Source organism: Pelmatolapia mariae, linkage group LG8 (genome assembly GCF_036321145.2).
Source record: "Pelmatolapia mariae isolate MD_Pm_ZW linkage group LG8, Pm_UMD_F_2, whole genome shotgun sequence".
In the NCBI taxonomy this organism is placed as follows: Eukaryota; Metazoa; Chordata; class Actinopteri; order Cichliformes; family Cichlidae; genus Pelmatolapia; species Pelmatolapia mariae.
Window position 1 is genome coordinate 7,499,156 of NC_086234.1, and position 22,423 is coordinate 7,521,578.

Consider the following 22,423-nt stretch of genomic DNA (forward strand, 5'->3'; position numbering starts at 1 on the left):
TTTTGTGAGGTCAAGATTTGCTGCTTTACTGACCAGGTTTGTAACAGATGTTGGTGAGGAAATGGAGTAACTGATTCCTGATCAGCAGATAGAGGCCAACTTAGCCAACTTCCACGTGCTCTCTGCATCCCAATCTTCATTTACGATTTCAGGGGTTTTTTAGGTTTTCCAAATGAAGGGTGGATGAGGGTCCTCAATGCAACAAAAACCTAATTTGGACACTAACGTGATTAGAAAGACAACTAAAAGTGGATTCAGTTGTAATATTTCTAGGAGCGATTTAAATCCATCTTTCTTCTAATTGGATGCCCCTAACAAACAGTAGGTTTAAAGAAGATATGAGAGGATACCTATCCTATTATTGTGGCCTTAATATTCAAAGCTTGGTCATGTTTAACATGATAATCCTGAACTGTAACAGAATAAATGTGACAGAAAATTAGGAAAAGCTTAATAGGTTCAATTTAATTAGAGTTATATGGGGTTTGACTCTTAACCCTAACAGTGAAAGCACATGCACCTCAACATCATTGTGGTTCTTTTACCTTTCTGTTGTTATATCCACTGCAGCTCCTAAGGAGAACACCTTGTGTACTATGTTAAGGTCACAGCTCACCATTTAATTATCAGTGGTTCGAAATGCGAGAGGACGTCTCAGGAAGCAGCCGTAATCGCGTCTTTAATAATATAATGACTCCTACACTTATTACAAAACCTTATGTCCTCCATAAAGGTCACTTTTAATGAGAATACAAGGTACAATTACTTACCTGTTTACCTTTTTGTGGCAGTTTTCATCAAGATCAAATTTGGTATCAGCAGGGGACATCGTGCCAGGCTGATCTGCTGTAATCTGACTATGTGTTGAGAGGTTGTTACGGACTGAGTGTCCCACTCTGCTGAACTGGATGTCACGGGAGGCTGTAAAAGATGCCAGATTGTCAAAAGAATGAGGCCTATGTGTTTTCTTTTTGTAAAAAAAAAATACAACACCGACTTTGCGTGTTTATAAAACTTTCAGATAATGTCACAGCTTGCATAAGTAGGTCATTAAATGCAACAGAGCTGTATTAGCACTCATATGCATGTTGTACCCTGACCATTTCCCTGTGCTGTTATGCAGGTTGTGCTTGGCTTTGTGTGTGAAGCAGACTTCAAACTAGTAGCGAAGGCCATACGCGACAGAGTGACGATCATCAAGCGTCAGAGAGAGAAACTGAGGCGGCAGGCCGAGGAGAGGAAGAAGAAGCAGGCGCAAGAAGCCATAGAAGAAGAACCGGAGCACCAGCCGGCTTCGCCCAAGGTCAACGATGTTGTTGCAGCAGATTCCCCCATCCCACCCCTGACACCTCTAACACCTTTGACACCTTTGACGCCATTGACACCACTGGCCCCAGTTTTGTCCCCCGTCACCAGCTCTGTGGACTCTGGCGTCAGCACCCACTACCCTGCAGAGCCAGAGGAGCCCGAAGTTGACCAGCACTTTCAAGTTCGCCACAACAGCCTGTCTTCTGCTAACTGTAAGCTGTCTGATATCACATCCATATACCATGAAAAGTTAAATGTTTGCATGCAAAAGTGCACTGTGCAGTATGCAGGATTAATGTAATCCCTTATGAATTACTGTGGAGTACAAGTATGAAATAGAAAAATACTCAAGTAAAGTACATTAAATTTTTGTTAAAGTTTTGTTAAAATTCTTATATTTGCTGTTCTTAAACTCCAGAGACATGTTTTTCTCTGCATTAGCTGCACAAGTGCGCTTAACACAAGGCTTTTCTGATGTCAACGCACGTGGGAGAGATGCAGAGAAAAGTGAAACTGTGGTTAACTGAATTATTCAGGCCCTGTAGGTCTTATTCCATGGTGTGCACATGTGCTGTGCTGAATGTTTCTCAGCTTTTTATTCCCGTTTTAGAGACAGCCATCTGATCTCATTTAAATGTATCCAGAGCAAATCTATTGAAGTGAAGCCCTTCAGATTTTTCTTGTTTATGTGTTTTGTGTATCTCAGGCTGGGGTCATTAGAGGTGTGTGCAAGAATGCACAGAGTACAGATTGTGTCAGTTTTTTAGGCCACAGCGGGTTATGTGCTAATGGTCGATGTGCTTTGTTGAAACAGCTGACTGCGAGACAGACGGCTATCTGAGCCCCTCTGGTCTTCAGGATCCGCTGGAGGCCGGCAACGTCGGCATGCCTGCGAACTCTCCCACCACGCATCCCAACTCCCCCGCCGTAAACGGTATCTCCCTCCGCTTCCCCTCGGTGAGTGGTTTCAATAAAGAGCTTGTTATAAAAGGAGAAAGCTCAGGGTGGTAGAGGGGAGGATGATTTTGAAGACTTTACAAGACCACCTCTTTCATTAATCTCTCCAACCCAGGGCTGGCACATAATTTAAAAAAAAAATTAAAGGGCAACACAAACCTTTTAAGAACAGCTTTAAATGCAGAACTATAGTTGAGGTTTTTTTTTGTTTTTTTTTAAATTTCAGTTTCTTAATGATAGTTTTTATTACTAAACTGTTTTAACACTTAACTTAAACCTGTTACTTTATAAATAGATCCGTCAGTCATTGACGACTTATCAGCAAAGCAAGACATTTTTATTAATTCAGTTCGATCCAATTCAGTTTCACTTACATAGTGCCAATTCACAACAATCAGCTCAAGGTGCTTTATATTGTAAGGCGGGCTGTTCAACTCCAGGCCTCAAGGGACGGTGTCCTGCAGGTTTTAGATATCACCTGAATCAGATGATTAGTTCATCACCAGGCCTCTGGAGAACTTCACAACATGTTGAGGAGGTCATTTAGCCATTTAAATCAGCTGTGTTGGATCAAGGACACATCTAAAACCTGCAGGACACCGGCCCTTGAGGCCTGGAGTTGGACACCCCTGTTGTAAGGTAAAGACCATACAATATTAGAGAGAAATCCCAACTATCAGATCTATGATCAAGCACTTGGTGACAGTGGGAAGAAAAAACTCACTTTTAACATGAAGAAACCTGTAACAGCACTAGGCTCAGGGAAGGGCAGCTATCTCCCGCTACTGGGTGAAGGGCCCAGAGGATGAATTAAATATTTTTCCTCAAGTCAGGATTTATTTTGTTTTATAGTTAGCGCGTGCAAGATGCAATTTTTGGGCCATGTAGCTGAATAAATTTAGGTAGACTAAGAGTTTAAAGACATGCTAGCAGCTTGTGCCTCAGTCTCAATGGAAAGTAATTTTTCTAATATCATGTTCATTTTAAATCAGAAAGTGAAAAGATCTGTGACCATCTTTTTCCCATATTTGATGCATAAATATCACTTTTTTCTAACTAATCAAATTTCCTCTAAATTTTGCATTTATATAGTCATAAAATCAATATTTTACAAGTTAAAATGTAAACCCAAAAATAATTCAAATTTAGTCATAAGCATTGAGATAACTGTTTTAGAGTGAGTACTTTCCTCACCTAACATCACATATAACTACAAAGAAAATGAACGCAGTCTTTTTCCATGTTTATCTTACCACATTCCTGTTTTCTATTCATAGAGTATTGCTGTCTCCAACAACATAGAACATGGCAATTCAAGGCCTACGAGTGGCTTCAACTCCCCCGTGGACAGGTAAATCTGTCAAGCCTTTCTGTCCTCCTCACTCTGCCGTTTTATTTGCTTTTAAAGAAACAATAGAGTCTAACAATTCCTGCCTAATTTAAGTAAGAAACCTGAAAATCAATGGGAATCTTGTAGAAATGTCTTTTTTTTTTTTTTGGATCTCTTCCTCCTCCACTCCTGTGGGGTTTCAGGCTTGAGGCAATAGACAGACTCTGCTGGGTTTTTCATTGCAGAGAGGCAGAATGGACCCTTGAAGATTTCTGTTTTTTGACTGTGTGTCAGATGTTGTAAAGGCCTTGTTTTCTATGCTGGTGGGATATTAGTGATGTCAGGTTTTTTTTATCAGCATGAGTGCACACAATGGATGAGCACAATGTGTTTGTGTGTGCGAGTGTTGTGGAGGATGTTCACCTTGGATTTAACACTTTAAGAGGATGATATATCTATTTTGGGGTTGTTGTTTTTTTTAGTCTATAGAATATAAGAAAATGCTGTTTTCGTTGCTTAACACACCTCAAAATACACAAATTTGATCTAAAGTTGTGATTTTATTTTGAACCTAATATGTTTAATACAAATTATGTCATCTTCCAATTTATCAAAGCCTTTTTAGGGTAAATAAAGTGATTGTCAGGCTCTTTCACCGTCATCTTAGTTCCCTTTTTCGATTAGCAAGGAACAGGCTGTATCTAACATGTCTACTATAAATTGAAGCAAACATCAAGAGGGGATTGATTGTCATGTTTTGCAACAGCCTGGTCATGCACTGTTTAGCATCCAAAACACACTCCCAGTTGCTTAATTCTTCTGAGAAAAGCCCTCGATAACTGATGACCCAAACTGCGTGTCACAAATAACAAAGAAAACAAAGGTTTGCAGTATCGCCACAGATATTCGCCTGTTTCTGTCTGATTTCTGTGTACTCAGTGTCTGAAGGTGAACTAAAGTTACCTGTGAGGTGGAGGTTTTTAAATAGGGACGGGTGGGTGCTGCCAGCCAGTAGGCCTGTAAATGTTTGCACCCTGTGCTGGGGAGGTGGATGGAGGGGGGGTCTGTTACCACAGTGGTCCAAAAAAAGGCCCATGAGATGCAATTAGCTGAACCAAACCTTTTTATAAAATACCCTGAATGTTCTGCAGTTCTCTGAAACCTAAAACTCCTTGATTGTATAAATGCTACAGATCGCACCGACACGTTGCTTTCCCTGGATGAACACCAGCTTCTTGTAGACTCTGTTTATACCCCAGAGACATGCCACTGTAACACATCAAGCCTTTCGTTGACAATTCAGAGTGTTTATTTCTATGTGCCAACATAATCAGTCCTTGTGGATATTCAGATCTCTACTTTTGTTCTAGATGATGAATTGGCTTTAAAATTGCTTTACAAGGAATTTATCAGTGGTTTCTTAGGGTGTGTTTTCTAACTCGTATGATTTTTTTTTTTTTTTGCAGCTACGCATCTGATGTGACTTCAAGCCTGAGCGACGGCTACGAGGGCCTATCAGAGAAGAACGAGAAATCAGTGGCGAGACGAACGGCTGCGAAGCTGTTCAGGAGGAGGGCGCGCTCGAGGCTTCGCATCATCGGGGTACAATAAATCAAATGTTTGGTTTAATTACAGCACAGCAAATCCTTTTTTTCTGCACATAATAAACAAATAAATCAAACTGGCCTGAACTGAATTAGCGGAGGAAATTTATTTATGAGTGAGTGGTGAGGCACCACCCTAGTTATGTAACGTTATCAGTAGCAATGCTGCTCTTCCCCCAGCGACCGCAGTGCATTGCTTTTCTGATCAGGACATTCTGTGGTCGTTTAATGAGCCTGTTTGGATTGGCTGCAGAGACAAACACATCATGGATAACCACATGTGCCTAAACAGTCTGCTACAGTAGAGTCTCATACATGTCCACAAACATGTTGTAACTCCTGCTTTTAGACATGTCATCACCACTGATCCTCTCTGTCTCCATCAGCTCTCTGATAAAGTGGACCGGGTGGTGGAGTGCCAGCTGCAGACGCACAATGACAAGATGGTGACCTTCAAGTTCGACCTGGATGGAGATAACCCAGAAGACATTGCTGCTGTCATGGTGAGCCATTATCTGTGCTTAGTCACTATATATAAAATGATCAAACGGTCATCTTTTGTTACATTTCTCTTGTTTTTATTAGGGTTTTTTTTTAACTTTATTATGTTTATACAACAATATTTTTCTTTAGTCAACTGGTCACATGGCAGAAAATCATTGCATTTAGGCACGTAGACATTGTCAAGATGATCTACTGAAGTTCAAACTGAGCATCAGAATGTCAAAGAAATGTGATTTAAGTGTTTTTGAATGTGGTGTGGTGATTGATACCATATTGGCTGGTCTATTTCAAGAACTATTGATCTACTGGGATTTTCCCACACAAACATCTTTAGAGTTTATGGAGGATAGTCTGAAAAAGAGGAAAAATGCAGACAGTAGCACTTGGTGTGAGTGAAAAAGCCACAGGTCAGGAGCATACCAGTTGCTCTTCTGCATACCTTGTTACATCTGAGGTCTGCAGAAGAGCATCTCTGAACGTAGCAGAAGACCACACCGGGTGCCATTCCTAGCCTGTCGGCTAAAAACAGGAAACAGAAGCTACAATTTACATCCCCAAAATTGGACAATGCAAGATTGAAAAAATGTTTCCTGGTCTTGTGAGTCTCAATGTTTGCTACAACCTTCAGATAGTACTTTCTTTAGTGTTACCTTTATTGGGCAGCTAATGCTTAAAGACTGTTTAAAAAGACCAAAGTAGCCATTTGTATTTTGTTGGCTGCTGTTTTGAAACCTTGTGTTTGACATGCTGGCCTTTGCCATCTTGGTTATTTCTCTTACATGAGAACTATGAGCTAGGATTGGATCTGACTGAGGAAACACGGGAGACTGCACACTCGTCTGTTTATGCTAAGTGAGAATAAATTTGCAAAACTCAAGATCCCGCTTTATTAAGCAAGATTTGAACCTAGTAAATGGGACCATAAACTCAGTAGGAATTTCTTTACTGCAGTAATAAATCGAATAGAAAGTGAGCAGTTTTGTCATCTGTACAATGTGAGTTCTTTTTGCAACCACAGGAGTCGCCCCCTACTGAGCGTTAGAAAGAATGTATGTTTGAGGCACTACTGTTTCGACTTTTATAAACGTTATAAGTGCTTGCTACATCAAATAAGAGTGTAGCACTAGAATCCCTGAGAAATAATAATTTTGATTGATTTTTAATTTTGCTTATGATTTCTATAAGTATCTGAAATTTTAAATGTTAATTCTACTTCATTCAAATTAGAAAAAATGTGACACAAATTAAACAAAGCTCAGCATTCATTTACTTGAAACATTTATATTTTGGCATTTTATCCGCTTGATCTTTGCTAGCATACCAGTGACTGAGTCATTACAGACCTATGGGCTAAAGCCAACAATCCCTAGTTAAGGGTAGGGAAAAACTGAGGGTTTGTGATGAAAGTAAGAGTTCTTCTTGGGGAAGGGAACCTCACATGAAGGTGCGATGAGACAGCATGTGCAGCAGCACTTTTTGTTCACTGGATGTGCAGTTTTCCTTCACTCTAAAAACACACTAGGCTTTTGTTTATTGCATCTTGGCAAAGCAGGGACACTTGGCTTCAGAACAGCACAGTGGCTCTCAGTAGAGGGTTTTAAATGAGCTGAATTATGCCATGCTGTCAGGAAACGATGCTACGCCCCAGCCCACAATTCAGACACACTGAAAACTGCATGAATATGCAAAACTCCTCTAAGCATCTGCTACGTTGTGGATTTCGTGAACCCACAAAATAAACAAGCACTAGTGTACTATATTACAGATTTATTGTATTACACGTTAAAAATATTTTATACTTTATTTCTTTTAATTAATACATTTTGGCACTTTACTCCACTTTAACTGAACAGCTGTCATCAGTCAATGTTGCAGATCTAATTGTTATATAAAAGTCATAACATTACACAGACCAGTACAGAATAAAACTTTAAGTCATTTTATATTAATTAAATAAAATCCACTTAAAACTACTGAAAAATACAATCTTAGTAATGAATAAAGACAAAACATATTTTTTACACCATCTTCTAGACGAAGAAGGCTAAATTTCATTTTAGGTTTTACACAAATTATATTGATTATATGTCAGAACTGAAATATCTGGTGATGGCCACTCAAGAAAATGGGACTTCACAAACTAATGGGTGATGTCACAGTGCCCACAACCATCTTTGATATACAGTCTATGTCTGTGTCTGTGAAAGTAAATTAAAAATGACTCAAATTTGTTATTTATAACACTTCTTTTAAAAGCTAAAAAGTTTATTTATGAATGTTGTTTTTTGGCTTCAGCTCCGAAGAACCTTATTCATTCTGCACTATCTGGCGAGCTGCTATCGAGAAACTCTAGCTGCTTTTCATAACCTTGTGGCACTTTTGAATTTGACTAAGTGAAGTATCTGAATACATTCTCCGTGGTCCTTTTGCCATCTAGGTGCACAACGAGTTCATCTTGCCATCAGAGAAGGAGGGCTTTATCTACCGCTTGGGTGACATCATCAAACGAGCCGAGGCACTGTTTGCCAAACAACAGCCGGTCCACTCCACTGGGCACCGACTTGCCCAGCCTGCATTGCACGGAGGGATTAACTCACTGTCGTCCTCACAGGTCAGAAACAGCACCTGCCCCTTTCCATAAATCTGCGCCACAGGATTGTTAGCTGAGAGAAAAAGGAAGTGATTGTGTTTTACAGTGCTGATTGTCATAAATTACAACTTCTCTCTGCGCTGATCAATGACAGACCCATAAATCTGGGACAAATGCAACACTTCAGAGTAATGTCCTGTCCACTGGTAATAAAAAACGTCACTGTCCACAGTCCTTCCTGAGGTTAGCCCTTTAAGATTAAAGGCTAAGTGCTCTTAAAGCCACCTGAAGAAGAGCTTTCACTTAAAGTGCTAATATCATAAAACGCTTTAAATCATGTGCTTCCTTTTTTGTATTTGTTTCCGTAACCACAAATCCTTTCCACTGCTAACAACATAATGAACTTTCCAGCATATCTGCCCACAGGGAGTGGGTAAAATAATTTATGCTTGGATGAATTAAGCTTTTATGAATCCAGGTTTTGTTAAACTGTAAAATGAACTGACTTCTTGGGAGCAGTGTAGTCCCCGTACAAGATATGACCTAATGTGTAACCAGGTACAGCTTGTCCACTTATGGAAAAGAATCATCTGTTCTGCCAGGATATTTTCCACTTTGTGGAACACAAAGAAACAACCATTCTTGTCCTTTTGGTAAAAAAAAAAATATGATCATAGAGATTGAGAAATAATGGGGAAAAAGAGGGAAGTTAGAGCCATAACTACTATTTACCATCTATTTATCTTGTTTCCAACATGAAAATGGGAATCGTTCAATGACAAATACGCCTGATACTTGAAAATGCTTCTAAAGCAAACTGTGTTAATGTGAAGGCATTTCCAGTTGCTGCTTATGGAATATTGTTTAGGAAAACAATGATGTTTTTCTCTTTTCACATTAATATCTGGACAAAGATCTCAGGTTCAACAGAACACTTTAGCCTGGTTGAGTTTAAGTTTATAGCTTCACTTTTGATGCGTATTGCATGCGTAGCCACATCCCCTTACAGCTGAGAGATAATATGACTGCAGTCCTAAATTGTCAAGGGAAAAAAAAGAAAAAGAGAAAGAAAACAGACCAACAGGAAGTCAGGAAGAGACTGACAAGCCCAGAAACTCATCTGTCTACAGCGCCTCTACTCTGGCTCTTGTAATGCTGACGTGGGGCATTGTGCCGGGACTCTATTAATAAATTCTATAAATGGAGATTAAATCCCTGGAAAGTCCTGCTTGTCTAGCTGTTCTTAGCTTACTCTACATACCAGTGGACAAACAAAACAAAAACCGCACTCGTGTGATTTCTGCTGTGCACTCGTTACCATTTCACCAGGTTAGTTTAGCTTGGTGGACACGGCAGCACTGAAAAATGACTGCAGAGGAGGCTGAAAACACCTTTAAAGGATATAATAATATATCAATTAAATCCAAGAATAAAAATACTAGTTTGTTCACCCAGAACACACTATCCAGTAGATTTTGAAATGTGAAAACTTCAGCCCGCTGATCTTACGTGAGCCAGGCCAGTGAATATCCCTGTTCTGTCAGGACACAGAAGTCTAACTACTACTACTTATTCCCTGAGATATTTCAGTATAAGAAAAAGTAAATGAAAATTTGGTCAACATGACTCTTTAGACTTAAATTGTAAGTAGTGAATGTGTAAAATTACAGAAATCTAATACTTATTTACTTTGGTGTAGTATGAATGGCTTTGGGGAATGTCTGTATTAGTAGAAAAAGTTGTAAAACTTATGAAAATAGTTTAAAAAGTCCAAACTGTATGCCCTCCTCCACATGTTTCAAATTTGATTTTGGCTCATGGGACTTGTGTTTTACACCCCTGCTCTTAAACAAATGTGAGGGGATTACAAAACTTTAAGGAAAGCAACTGATGTTTGCTTGTATGCTTTTAACAGTCAAAATTCACAAAGTAACTGCAGTTTTACAATGTAAAGTGATACAAAATCAAAAGGAAATAGAAAGAAGGTACTCAAAGACACACGTGTTTTTAGTTGACTTGTTAGAGTCTACAGAAAAGTGTCATTGCATGGATCTCATATCTGAGTTAGCTTATGAGGGCTTATAACAAAAATAGCTTGAGCTTGAAAACATTTATAACAGAAATCCTAAATTACTAAATGAGACTTTAAAATAATCAAACAAGGAGGGCCAAGGTCTAGTGTTTGTGTGGCTTGACACTCAGATTTTATGACTTGATGTTTTCCCTATAAGTCCACCATCTTAAAAGCAGTAAATTAAGGTGTTCTCTTAGGCACCATGATAAATGTAGACCTCAAACTAGCAGCAGTTCTCCAATCATGCCTCTAACCAGCTATTAGAGCTAATCATCAAACTTGTGAAGGGGCTTTGAAGTGCAGATGAGTCATGCATAATTAGAGAAAGCAGGCCCTAATATCCAATACAGGACAGAGTGTTTCAGTGTTTTTGGAATGGGAGAGACTGAATTTATCAAATATGCTCTTTTACAGCCTAATCTGCACAATCACACCCTGCCTCGAACACACTCGTCCTCTTCTCTGCCTGGTGAGTTTCACATGTTTTCTGATTAACTGAATTCATCCATTAAATGGCAAACTGGATGATTTGATGCTCTTTAAGAATAAAAAAATGGTAGGAATCTGAAAGTGAATTAGCCTCTAATTCTAAAAGTACCATCGAGTGTGTGTGTGTGTGTGTGTGTGTGTGTGTGTGTGTGTGTGTGTGTGTCTGAGAGGCATGTGAGACTAACTTGCATTTTTTTTGCCTGTGCATGATCATTTGTGAAAGAGCATCGACTCATGCATGTTTGTGTCTCGTCTTAGACTGCAGTGTGGCTAAACCGAGTGTAGGGGTACGTGGCTCGCCCCCATGTCCCAATGGAGAGGTCTCCAGTGCAGACATTACTTCACCTGTGCGACCTCTAATACGCTCACAGTCTTTCCACAACGCCCCAGGTAAATGGCTCTCCGCCCCTCCCTCTGGTCCCTGCGCGAAGAGGCCGAGCATTGTTTACTGTTTCAGCACACTGAAAAATTGTTACAGTCCTTTGGCATAGAATAAGTCAAAGCAAAGCTCAGCTACCTCGTAAACCCCCTCCCCTCCTCAGGGCCTGTTCTTGGTATTGTTCAGACATTCGCATGGCGCCATCCACCATCACTACACCTCAAAGCCTTCGTCTGTGTCTGCTTTGCAGCAGGGCCTCCTGGGTAATTACCTCACCTGAAGGGCGCTTTCTAGCTTTTAGGGAGCTGTGAATGCTGTCACTGTAAAGCATGAGGGTTCTCCACTCCTGCGATAGTCAGCAACATCTGCTTGCCAGAACAAACTCCTGCTGAATTTCCAAGAAAGTTGCCTCCCTGTCAGAGACTCTCTCTCAAAAGGAGAGACATTTAAAGTCACTTTAACTGCGCACATCCTTCACGTGCAACCGCATTGCCATCTGTACATCCTCATTCCCTCTTCTCCCGTGTTCCTTCTCTGCTTGACGTCTGGTGCATGGTTGCTTTCGTATTGCTTCTTGGCCACATTACAGAGTGTTGCCTAACCTGTTTCCGTCAGCTTGGAAAAAGTAGAGGCTGGTTTGCATCATCAGCAACTGGAGGTGTGGTTTATAACTGTGGAGCCATTGTTGAGGTAGATGGCCAATCAATGGATGGGGCTGGGTATTGGCGTCCTAAGCTATTCCCCAAGGAGTGATGTAAAAATCTTGACTTCTTTAATCTGGCAATTAGACCCACAGCCTTGTATACATACACACACGTGCATCCCATTTAAACTCCTCTAAAATGTTGACATGAAAGTCTTACTTGCACCATTGATGCTAAATCCCTCAGGGCCATGTAAGCCTGGTGTGCAACTGCTCCAGCGATCACATGCAATTATTGTCCGATGCTGCTTTAAACAAAACGTCTTTGTTCACCATGGAAACCCATTATTTAAAAGGACGGGAAACATTTACTCTATGCTCCTCATGGTGATTATCTTGGCAGGCGGGGAGAGGGAAGAGTCAGACTGACAAAACGAGGAGAGGAAAGAAACGATATGATCGAACCTAACTCACTGGGTCGAGCACAAACAAGATCAGCGCCCCTGATTTTAATGTATTTTACATTGTACAACAGCAGAAAGGGTTTTCTAATCTAGTCTAAGGTCATTTACTTTATATGTTGAATTAAGCTCCGCTTGTCTCTTTGTGTTCTAGGTTCTCCCCTTCATAATCAGCACCATCACCGCCCTACATCTCTCCTGCCTAATCACCAGCAATACCACTTGCCCTTTATGAACCACACCCACTTTCCATTCCCATATCCAGGGTCTCCTGGTTCGCCCAAGCCAGCAGGGATCCATCCTCCCCTCACACGTGTAGCCAGTAACCCCACCTTCCCCTCTGTTCCCTCCCCAACCCCGAACTCGCCGAGTCCTCTGAGTGAGACCCCAAGTCCTGTCAACACGGAATTTGTTAACATATCCCCTCCTGCCCTTCAAACTCCCACCATGTGGCCCCCCCACTCGCAGCCCCTTTTTTCCTTAGCTAATGTAATTTCCATGGCAATGAGCATGGCTCAGTCTTTTATCCCTCCTGCAGGCCTTCCCACCCAAGGGTTGCCCTCATATCCAAGCTTTCTCCCCCACCTACACAGTCATATGGCTCCACAGCCAGGTTACCCCTCTGTCTACCCTCAACCTTACCAGACTTCACCAGTAGAGGCCTCTTACCCTGCAGGGGGGATCCCAGTGCACAACAATGTCTATCACAGCCCCGAGCATATGCCTCAAATGGATGGAGCTAATTTAACTCACAGCAGTCCTCCACAGTGGCCCCAACCTGCCACCCCACCATCCATGCCTTCCACTCCTCCTCCACCTGCTCCTGCACAGCAGGTTGGCCTCACCGGTTCCCCCAGCCGGACCCAGGAAGGGAGTCACATGGCCCCAACCTCAGCCCAAGCTCCAGCTAAACCCCGACCAGAGGTCTCCAGTTCGAATTCAAGTTCAAGCTCATCAGATCTTTCACCATCACCCCCAGAGAGCCCAGAAAACACTGTGAGTTATTTGAGTTCTGATTCTTTTAAAGCAATTTTTAATATAGGAGTGATTAGCTCATTAACCTTTATCATTAATTCTCATTAGTCATTTTTATATTATAGTTCTGAACACTTTATATGACTGCAATTTCTTCCTCACTGGATGGAGCTAATTAGAGTAATTTAATGTAAATTAGCATGTAGACAAGGACTTCCATCACACTGCCCTGATTTATTGGTTGAATTTTAAAATGGCATTTAATGAGTATCAGTCGTGTCTGGTCTGCTGTAGCACTTATGCTAATAATATTTGTTCCCTCTGTTTAGTTATCATCTTTCAACAGCCAGTTGCACCCTGCTGTGCCACAGAAGAATACAAGTACCCCCAAACCAAAAGCTTCTTCCCCCAAATCTGGTAAGAAATTATTTGCGTGTTCTCATGTTTTTCAAGCCAGGTCTCTGCATCACTAAAAGCCCATAGCAGTGATGTTCAGCTTTTAAATAACTGGAGATCATTAACTATTTCATAAACAAACAATAATGTGATCAGCAACTGCACAAGCATAGACACCAACCTCATATAACAGATGTAGTTTTTTTTAACTCTTTATATTTGTGTCATAGTTGCACTGGTTAACTACTAAAGAGTTCTTCTCCTGGGTACATAGTTTTATTTATTGAACGGGAAGATAGCAAGCTGTTATCCCATGACTGATTTATAAGCCATTTGAGTATTACAAAAGACTAAAGTAAGTGTGATTTTGGGTTTGAAGTGGTTTTGAAAAGCAGTTCTCATATTTTGGCTAGAAGTTGCTCTCTGTTACCAGTTATAGTCCTGCATCGCAAACCCTCATGCTAACTGTAACATAAACTTTAACCATAAAACCAACTCCTACCTTTCCTACCAGAAAGTTCTCACAAGATTTTCTAAGTACTACTCTAATACTCTAAGTAGTACTCTAAATTGCAACATGCTTTTATTAATATTTTTTATATTTTTTTGTCTTTGAGTGTTTGAGTGTTTAATCACTCACTCATTTATGGATGAGCAGTTTTGGAGAAAACTTCAATCCAAAGTCTGCTTTTTCTGCAGAGCTACGCTTAGATAAACACTTATCCAGAGAGTGTATCCTTGGAATTTTTCTTCTTTTCAAACACTGACTTTATGATTTCCTGCTCGTGACATGTTTATTGTACATGTGTGAATTGCAGCAAAACTCCCCAAGCAGGCACTGCTGTAACATGATGACTGTTACTAGCCAGTAACTAGTTACTAGTGCTAGAAAATACCATATTGTATGATATTTATGTGTGCATCCCAAACACACACATGCACCTTTAGCCATCCATTTTGTTGTATTGGCTCTAAATACGTGATGGACCATTTGCTTTTTGAGTTTTTTCCTTCTGCAATCCAAGTTCCTTCTGTCTCTGCTGACATTATCACTGGTGCCTCAGAGCTATTGCGTAAGCGCAAGTCTGGATTTAATGTTCCATTCAATATGAACACAAACGTAGGTGTTATTGCGGCCCGGCCCACTGACAAAGGCCAATCAGCGAGCAGCTGTGCCCATTAAAGGCCTCTCCTCCCATGTCCACACAGTATTTATACCCTCCTCAGAAGCCCATATTCAACAGAGTCCCTCTGTTTTAGTGGGCACAGACCCAGACACGTTCTGCATTTACTGTAAGGGGGACACTCAGTGGACAAATCGAAGCACTGCAGGCCTTTTAAAACCCTAAATTGCCTCCAGATGTGAGCACATGCAGTCACACTTGGGCTACATTCCATCTCGTCCTCTACACCCACCAATCCGTGACGAGTGTAAATCCTTGCGGAGTCACTTGTGGTTGTTGAAGGGTCTCTTAATTAAGTAGTTGGGAAGTAGAGTAGCAAGCTTGCCTCTCTCTGACAGAAACGGGAACTTCCAGTTAGCATCTGCAGTGATTTATCCCGCTGCCAGATGGATGTGCTAAGATAACGTCCATGACTTTTTACGTATCTGTTCGGTCCATTCTTTTTTTCTTGTTTTTTGTTTTTTATTACCCTTTAAAATAATTTTTACCTTTCCAAAAGCATGTATAAAATGAAACAATCACACTCAAACTGATATCTTTAAGTGTGTAGCATTTTCTCCTTATTTTCTCGTAGTAGCCGGGAACCGATCTACCGACCTTCCGATTAATACACAACTCTACCTCATGCTCCACTGGTGCAGATTTCCATGTTGGAAATCTAAATGTATGTAATCTAAATGTAGCTTTAAAGCTTACATTTAAAGCTAGCTGGTTTTAAACGTCCCTTAATGTGGCGAGGCCTCTATTCAAACATGCAAGCAGAGTAAAAGTGTGTAAGGAGACCATGTAAGCAAACAATACTGGTTTAAACAGTGCTGTTAGCATTCAGGAGTCACAAAGCACACTGGAGAATACAATCTAACACATTACAAACACTAAAAAATAGGATGGGAAGTAAAGGAATATAAATTTAAATTGTAAATTATATAAATTTAATAGAACAATGCAAAAAATGACCTTTTTCCTTAAAATTAAACACATTAAAACAAGTGGCATGAGCAGTATAAAAATGTAACGTGTTAAACTGTACAGTGTAAAAAAGCTTATCTGGCATAAAACATGTTAGAGAATTGCCAGGTAAACAGATTAGCTGACTTTTAAATAAGTCCTAGGTGTGTTTGATTGTGACTATTCATCATAGTTATCAGTTGCTGTCACTGCTATAATTTCAGACTGTACTAACGCATTTTCCTTCTCGACATTGCAGAAGTTCAGTCTGCATCAGTGACAGTTGGACGATTCCAGGTGACGCCCAGCATGGACATCCCTTTGCCTGATGCGCCTGCACCTGTAGCCCCCAAGCCCGCAGAGAACAGCAGCAACCAGTCGGAGAGCAGCACAGAGGAGCAGGGTGAGTCTGAGGCGAGCCTGGCCACCTCCCTCACAATGACCCCTCCTCACCCACAACCCCGCAAAGGTTCTTCGGGAGTCCAACAGGAGGCCGACGGGCAGGCTGGATGGGCAGTGAGCCAGGAGCAGCAGCAGCAGGAAGAGGAAGATGAAGATGAGGAAGAGGTTATCGGGGAACAGCCGAGGGGGAGGAGGAGAAGCCGTCGAAGGGCGTACAGCCTGAGCCTATTGGGAACGTCTGCAGACAGCGGGCTCTCTGTGACGGCTGCTGATACAGAGGGGAGGCTGTGGGACGGAGCAGCGGACAGTCCACAGTACACCAATGCCCTTCACAATTTATGGATGACGACTTATAACCGCAGTGCTCCCTACCTAAGCAGTGATGACTCAGACAGTGAAGATGAGGACATGCTGGAAGAGCTTCAGGAGCTCAGAGAGAAGTAAGTGACACCACTTAAGATGGTTAAGGTAACGTATTACAAAAAAAAGCTTTTTCAGGAACATTTTAAACTGTTTACCTAGACGAGCTACATTATGAGCGTTCATATCTGGCAGTCTTTTGGGTATCAAATTGAGTTTGAGAGCACTGCAAAAAAAACTGTCTGTTTTAATATAAAGAATAACGAGGAGCTTTGAGAGATTTGCCAGACAAGAGAACAGACTTATTGTCTTTACTGTAAACAGATTGTGTTTAGATAAAACCCCCCACTCTCCCAAAGTCATGTTCAAATTCAGTACATAACTTAATCAAAGACCTAAATTAAAATTCTGATTGAGTGAGTCTTTAAATATGCTTCTTTTTGTCCTTTATCAGACATCTGGCAGAAGTTCTGGCCCTGCAGGCTGCCCAGAAAAGAGAAATTGAGGAACTCTATAAGAAGATGGGAAAGGTCCCCCCTCTGGGCATCGTCTCTCCTGCTGCTATGTTGTCCAGCCGACAGCGCCGCCTCTCCAAAGGAAACGGTTTTCCTTCGTCTCGCAGGAACAGCCTTCAGCGACTGGAGATGTTACCGCTTCAAGGTAACAAAGAATATTCCTTTCTTTATTAGTTATTATCATGTAAATATGCAACAGCTTCGAGTTTGAATGAGTTTTATAAGTCATGTACTGCTTTCCAAGGTATCATTAGGAGAAACTCTCTTGGAGGCAGCAGCAGTGGCTCGCAGGACAAACCTTGCAAAGGCGTCACTTTTGCCACAGACCTAAGTAGAATGGTGAGTCAGCACTTCCTTAACAAGCTTTTGATTATATGACAAATGAAACAAGGTGCAGGTATAAACAAGTTAAATTTAGCGATTGTTTGTACATTAACATAAACACACAGGTGTAGCCATAAAAACTAATTCAGGCGCATTCCTTTATTTTAATGCCGTTTTTAAAACGCCATTAAATTCAAATTAAGAAAAAACTTCCAATTGAAATTCACATAAAAAAATTTTTCCTCTGATGTCTCCTCAACATGAGAGTGAGCTGAAATGCAAACATGGTCCTCCAGTTGTTTATTAATGTGAAAACAAGAAAGCAAAAATATTATTGTTGATCCAAATTAGATTGTCCCAAGTCTAAACCAACAAAACCTGAACCACCAAGAGTAATCGTTATTCTCGTCGTCTTGACTCATTGGCCTCATATTTGTCACTAAACTTAAAAAGCATCTTTCCATTAAATCCCTGGATCTAAAACATAGTCTGTATGCAAATGATGGCCATAGCTTCTGGGTCTGGAAAGTAAGGCCAATGCTGAAGAGCCTTAAACTTGCATTATTTTTAATGGCCAGCAGGGGGCAACTCCTCCAGTTGCCTTCCCTTGATGTCTGACGTCATGAAACACTCAATTACAAGTTTTGTGTCTTATTCAGTACAATATGATGTTCATTTTGTAAATTATAATCCCACCCAGAGTCAGAATGGAGGATAAACCTGAGTTACATCCATTAGTCGTTAGCCTACCAGTGTGCAGCTTCCATCGGTTTCTCAGATGTTTTTGAAAGCCATCTTCAAAACGGAGCCTTCACTTGCTAATGGGTCATGACTGCAAAAACACTTAGCTTGAGGCTTCAATTACTAATGAGTGATGTCACAATTGCCACATCCATCTTTTATATGCAGTCTTTAGCTTAAACTGTTACATCCATTAAGTAAGCTAATGTGTTTTATCATCCAACTGTTACTGCTAACTGTTTCAACGCCTATAAAAACAGCCTCAAAGACTTGGTCCAACAGATTGAGTTACGTTTTCTGACCTGAATGTGTAGAGGCAAAAATGTCAGGAGAGGTTTATACTCATAAGAACCTGTAGACCAGGGGTGCCCAATCCCAGTCCTCGAGAGCTACCGTCCTGCAGCTTTTAGATGGATCCTTGTTCCGACACACCTGAATCAAATGAGTGGCTTGTTATCAGGCATTTGCCAAACTTGATGGCATGCTGAAGAGGCAATCAAACCATTTGATTCAGCTGTGTTGGAGTAGGGATGCATCTAAAAGCTGCAGGACAGTAGCTCTCGAGGACTGGGATTGGGCACCCCTGCTGTAGACACCCTTTAACCATTGTCCTCCATACACAACAAAAAAGCATTGTTCTAAATCGTATTCTTATATTTCACTTTTCTAGTAACAAACTCCAAGCCAAGCACGCCGTTATCTGGACTACCTCATCTGAAGTGTGACTGCAGTGGTCAAACCTGTCCCGTAGGAGGATCGCTTTAACCCTGGCACACCTATCTGCAAACTGCTCCCTGTCTGCCAGTGGCCACTTACCTCAAATGTATAGAAACTTGTCACCAGTGAAGCTGGATTTACACAGGAAGTGTAACCTCCAGATTTCAGCCCATCATCACGACCTGGTGAACTTGTTGCAGCTGAAGCACAGAATAGCAGCCAAGTGACACGCTCGTGTCTGCTCTTTGTAAATAAACTGTCAGATCCCAACGGTTCAGACGTAACCACCTTCATTCCAGGCTGCTGCAGTGCTCTGCACAGTGTGGCATCACGACATTATTTTCATCTTTTTGCCCGAACGCAGTCAAGTGGCGGTATGCCGTGCCGCAGCTGCCGAGTTGCAGCACTTTACCACGATTTTGACGCAGAACGACAACAGTTGCTGTTTTCCTGCTTGTCTGACTCGCTGCTGTTAACCTAGTCTGAGCACAGAAATGTGAACAGTGAGGCTGACACACACACACTGACAGCTGTTACACACCTTACTCACTGTAGTTTGGTAAAGATGTCTCAGCAGCTGTACAGTGAACATACTTTTTTTTTTTTTTTTTTGGTAGAACTGTGATCAATGCCTTCCAGGGGCTTCATTTAGTTATTTGTTGTAGTCTTTATCTGGCTTCCTTTAGTGATTTGGACACCTATGTTTTCTCTAGAAAACATAGGTGTTTTTTCAGATGTAGTGAAGGTGATTTTTTTTTTCTCCATTGTACAGCTGTGTAGTAAGATATCGTGTCCCAACAGTGAGAAATGTTGTACGATTCTTCAGCAAAAGGCAAATTTAGTTTTAAACACATGGGCAGAAGTTCAGTTAAATGGTGCACAAGTGTAAAACTGTTATGCATCACTTTCAAAATCTGGTAGCTGGTTTTAAAAAAGGGGGGGAAAAGATGGTGAGAAAATCCACCTAGACTTTATACTACTGCCTTTCCTGTTAACTGTACATGTGTATATAGCGGAATTCATTTATAGATCATGTTTACAATTTAGGAGCAAATTAAATACTTCAGCTACCTTAATCCTTTCTCAAACAAAAGTCTGATTTGTCGCTTGTTCCAGAGATCAAGCACCTTGTGCACTTTAGTAAGTCCACTTGTAGTTCTCAGTCATTTAACACAGTTGTGTGTAAAACTATTCACTCAAGCAAGAGCTGACGAGGTTTCATTTTTGATCACAGAAGTGATGATCTACCCACCCACGGTTTTAAACAATGTCTATTTTTGTGGGGTGTAGAGGAATCAGTCGAAGCTGTGAATCTGTAGCTGTTGCCTTAAAATATTCCCATCACACACTGAATTTCTTGCCACCTAAACTCCCGAATCTTAATATATTCAAGGAAATAAAGTTTCTAGTCCAGATTTATTTGAATGTAAATATATAATTGTATTGCTTCCTGAAGCTGCTGTCCTGCCATGCTGAATCTGTGCCTTTCCCTAACAATGTCTTATTTTGCTCTTGAGATTTGGTGGCTAGATCTAACTCCATATATTAAATTTTGATGAAAATAAATGCGATTCTAAGTATTACGGTGTCTTGTGTCATGTTTACTACTTTATCTGTGTCTTTTTCTTAAATAAATGGTCATACAAAGACATAGCTGTTAAACAATCTAATACATGAGGCTTTTATTTCATAAATCAAAACTTTATCAGCATAAATAATGTTATTTCTGCAGTGTCACTGGCATTCTCTATTGTTGAAGGCCACTGTAGATTTTTAAGTCATTAGCTGACTGATTTTTTTTATATTCCCTTTACCTGATGTTTCCAGCCCCGATTAAAGTAAAGGGTGCTGATTGTGCTACAGTGTAGCTTCTAACGTCATGATCAAGTCAGTGGATTGGTCCTTTCCACTGACAGGAAAACTTCTTCAAAACTACACCACACTTAGTTTTTCGTCAGCCACACAATTGCCTTCAAATCAAGACAAAGTCCAGTTCTCTCAACATTAAAAAAAGAACACAGCAGCCAGGCAGCCATGGAATATGATCAGTGGCATGAGTCCTCCTTCTTGTTAAGTGCAGGACAGAAACAAAGTCCAACAACAAGCAGATGACACTTAAATCTCAGTTGGCACCGGTTTTTGGTCCCTGCATTCTCAAACGCTTGGCCTCCTCGTCGATCTCATCCATGATCCGCTCCTGGGAGACTGAGTAAAATGTGTAGCCGTCTAATTTGGAAGCACGTGGTTAAGAGAAATATTTGAAAGCATGAAAACAAAACAAATTCCCCGAAAAAACTAAGTACATCCCATGATTAGGTAGGATAACTTGCTGCTCTGCTTGGGATCATTGTCCTATTGGATGACCCAATTCTGAAGAAGAATTACCTGTTAGACAGATGGCCTCAGATTTAACACTAGAATACTTTGGTATACAGGGGAGTTTACGATAAACTCAATGACTGCAAGGTGTCCTGATCCTATGGTTGCAAAACAAGTCCAAATCATCACACCTCCACTGTGCTTGACAGTAAGGTGTTTGTACTCATATGCTGTTCATTACTGTCAATCTACTTTGGTCTCGTCTGTCCAAGGGACATTGTTCAAGAAGTCATATGGTTTGTTCAGAAGCAACTTTGCAAACTTATCAAGTACATTTGATTAGCAGCACCTGGCTGCAACTGACGCGCTTAACTCCCATAAGAGTTGTTACAGAAAAGGATGAAATTTTCAGATTTCGACATCTGTCATTACAAGCTGCCAGTGATGCGTTCAGGAAACACATTTACCCCAAAACACAAGAGGAAATATTATTGCTTTCAGTTAATGAATTTCATTGATCAACAGAATAATAAATTCCTTCAAACGAGGTGCTCCAGAGGCCAGTTTTCGCTGCCATGTGTAAAAAGTTAAATTACCAACCCTGAAACTCTCTTAATGAATTCTCTTTTAAACGCAACAACACTGATGTTTACCTTTGGCAGTACACTTAAATCGTTTTACACCTACCTGAGCTAGCTGTCACGTTAGCATTCAATGAAACTAACAGCTATTACTCTAACTTAAATCCAAAATTTGGACTAAGCCGATACATTTGCGTTTGTCTTAATACTTGGTAAACGCGCTTAACCTAACTCCTAAACAGAGGACACAGCTTAACGTTAGCATGCTACGCTAACGTTACATAGTTCACCTTGCGTTGACGTTTGACAAGGATACAGATTCCCAACACGAGCGCTCCGATAGCGAGTCCCGTCACCACGTTTCGTGTCCGCAGCTTCGACGTTCTCCTCTTCCACTGTTCCAGTTCCACCTGTCTGATAAAATGCATCTGATCTTGAGAAAGACCCTCTTTGGTTGGATCTATCCTGGTTGCGTATGGAGCGTTGGATTTCTGAGGCGGCGTTTTGTCGGCCATATCTGCACTTTGTGAGGTTAACACGGCGCTTTCACAACTGTTACACGCGCCGCTGCGTTCTAAACACTCTGCTCTGTCAAAGCGCGCTGCGTGTGTCCTATCCGGGT

The 22,423-nt window shown here is 41.0% G+C and overlaps 2 protein-coding genes across 3 annotated transcripts in view; one reads left to right on the forward strand and one right to left on the reverse strand.

Annotated features, from left to right (window-relative positions):
* wnk4a (WNK lysine deficient protein kinase 4a) overlaps window positions 1-20,481 on the forward strand; it is a 46,513-nt gene extending 26,032 nt beyond the window's left edge. Inside the window, exons 8-21 of one of the 2 annotated variants that reach the window (XM_063482654.1) lie at window positions 1,124-1,520; window positions 2,123-2,265; window positions 3,543-3,616; window positions 5,062-5,197; window positions 5,586-5,702; window positions 8,141-8,314; window positions 10,782-10,836; window positions 11,115-11,246; window positions 12,494-13,335; window positions 13,644-13,731; window positions 16,102-16,684; window positions 17,059-17,264; window positions 17,364-17,458; window positions 18,855-20,481. In XM_063482654.1, the coding sequence (XP_063338724.1) occupies window positions 1,124-1,520; window positions 2,123-2,265; window positions 3,543-3,616; window positions 5,062-5,197; window positions 5,586-5,702; window positions 8,141-8,314; window positions 10,782-10,836; window positions 11,115-11,246; window positions 12,494-13,335; window positions 13,644-13,731; window positions 16,102-16,684; window positions 17,059-17,264; window positions 17,364-17,458; window positions 18,855-18,857 (3,045 nt within the window). In that variant the 3' untranslated portion in view covers window positions 18,858-20,481. The remainder of the gene's footprint in view (window positions 1-1,123; window positions 1,521-2,122; window positions 2,266-3,542; window positions 3,617-5,061; window positions 5,198-5,585; window positions 5,703-8,140; window positions 8,315-10,781; window positions 10,837-11,114; window positions 11,247-12,493; window positions 13,336-13,643; window positions 13,732-16,101; window positions 16,685-17,058; window positions 17,265-17,363; window positions 17,459-18,854) is intronic. The other variant, XM_063482655.1, reaches the window with a different exon arrangement.
* Window positions 20,482-20,558: 77 nt separating this feature from the next.
* LOC134633694 (cytochrome c oxidase assembly factor 3 homolog, mitochondrial) lies at window positions 20,559-22,366 on the reverse strand. The gene is made up of 2 exons (XM_063482656.1): window positions 22,118-22,366; window positions 20,559-21,127 (listed from the first exon to the last, which is right to left on the reverse strand). Exons 1-2 carry the CDS (start codon window positions 22,314-22,316, stop codon window positions 21,024-21,026), a joined length of 303 nt encoding a protein of 100 aa, XP_063338726.1. The 5' UTR covers window positions 22,317-22,366; the 3' UTR covers window positions 20,559-21,023.
* Window positions 22,367-22,423: the final 57 nt, after the last annotated feature.

Coding starts and splice junctions, on each gene's coding strand:
- LOC134633694 (XM_063482656.1), bottom strand. CDS start 22,316: ATGGCCGACAAAACGCCGCCTCAGAAATCCAACGCTCCATACGCAACC. Junction 21,128..22,117: donor AGCGCTCGTGTTGGGAATCT/GTATCCTTGTCA, acceptor CTTCCAAATTAG/ACGGCTACACATTTTACTCA.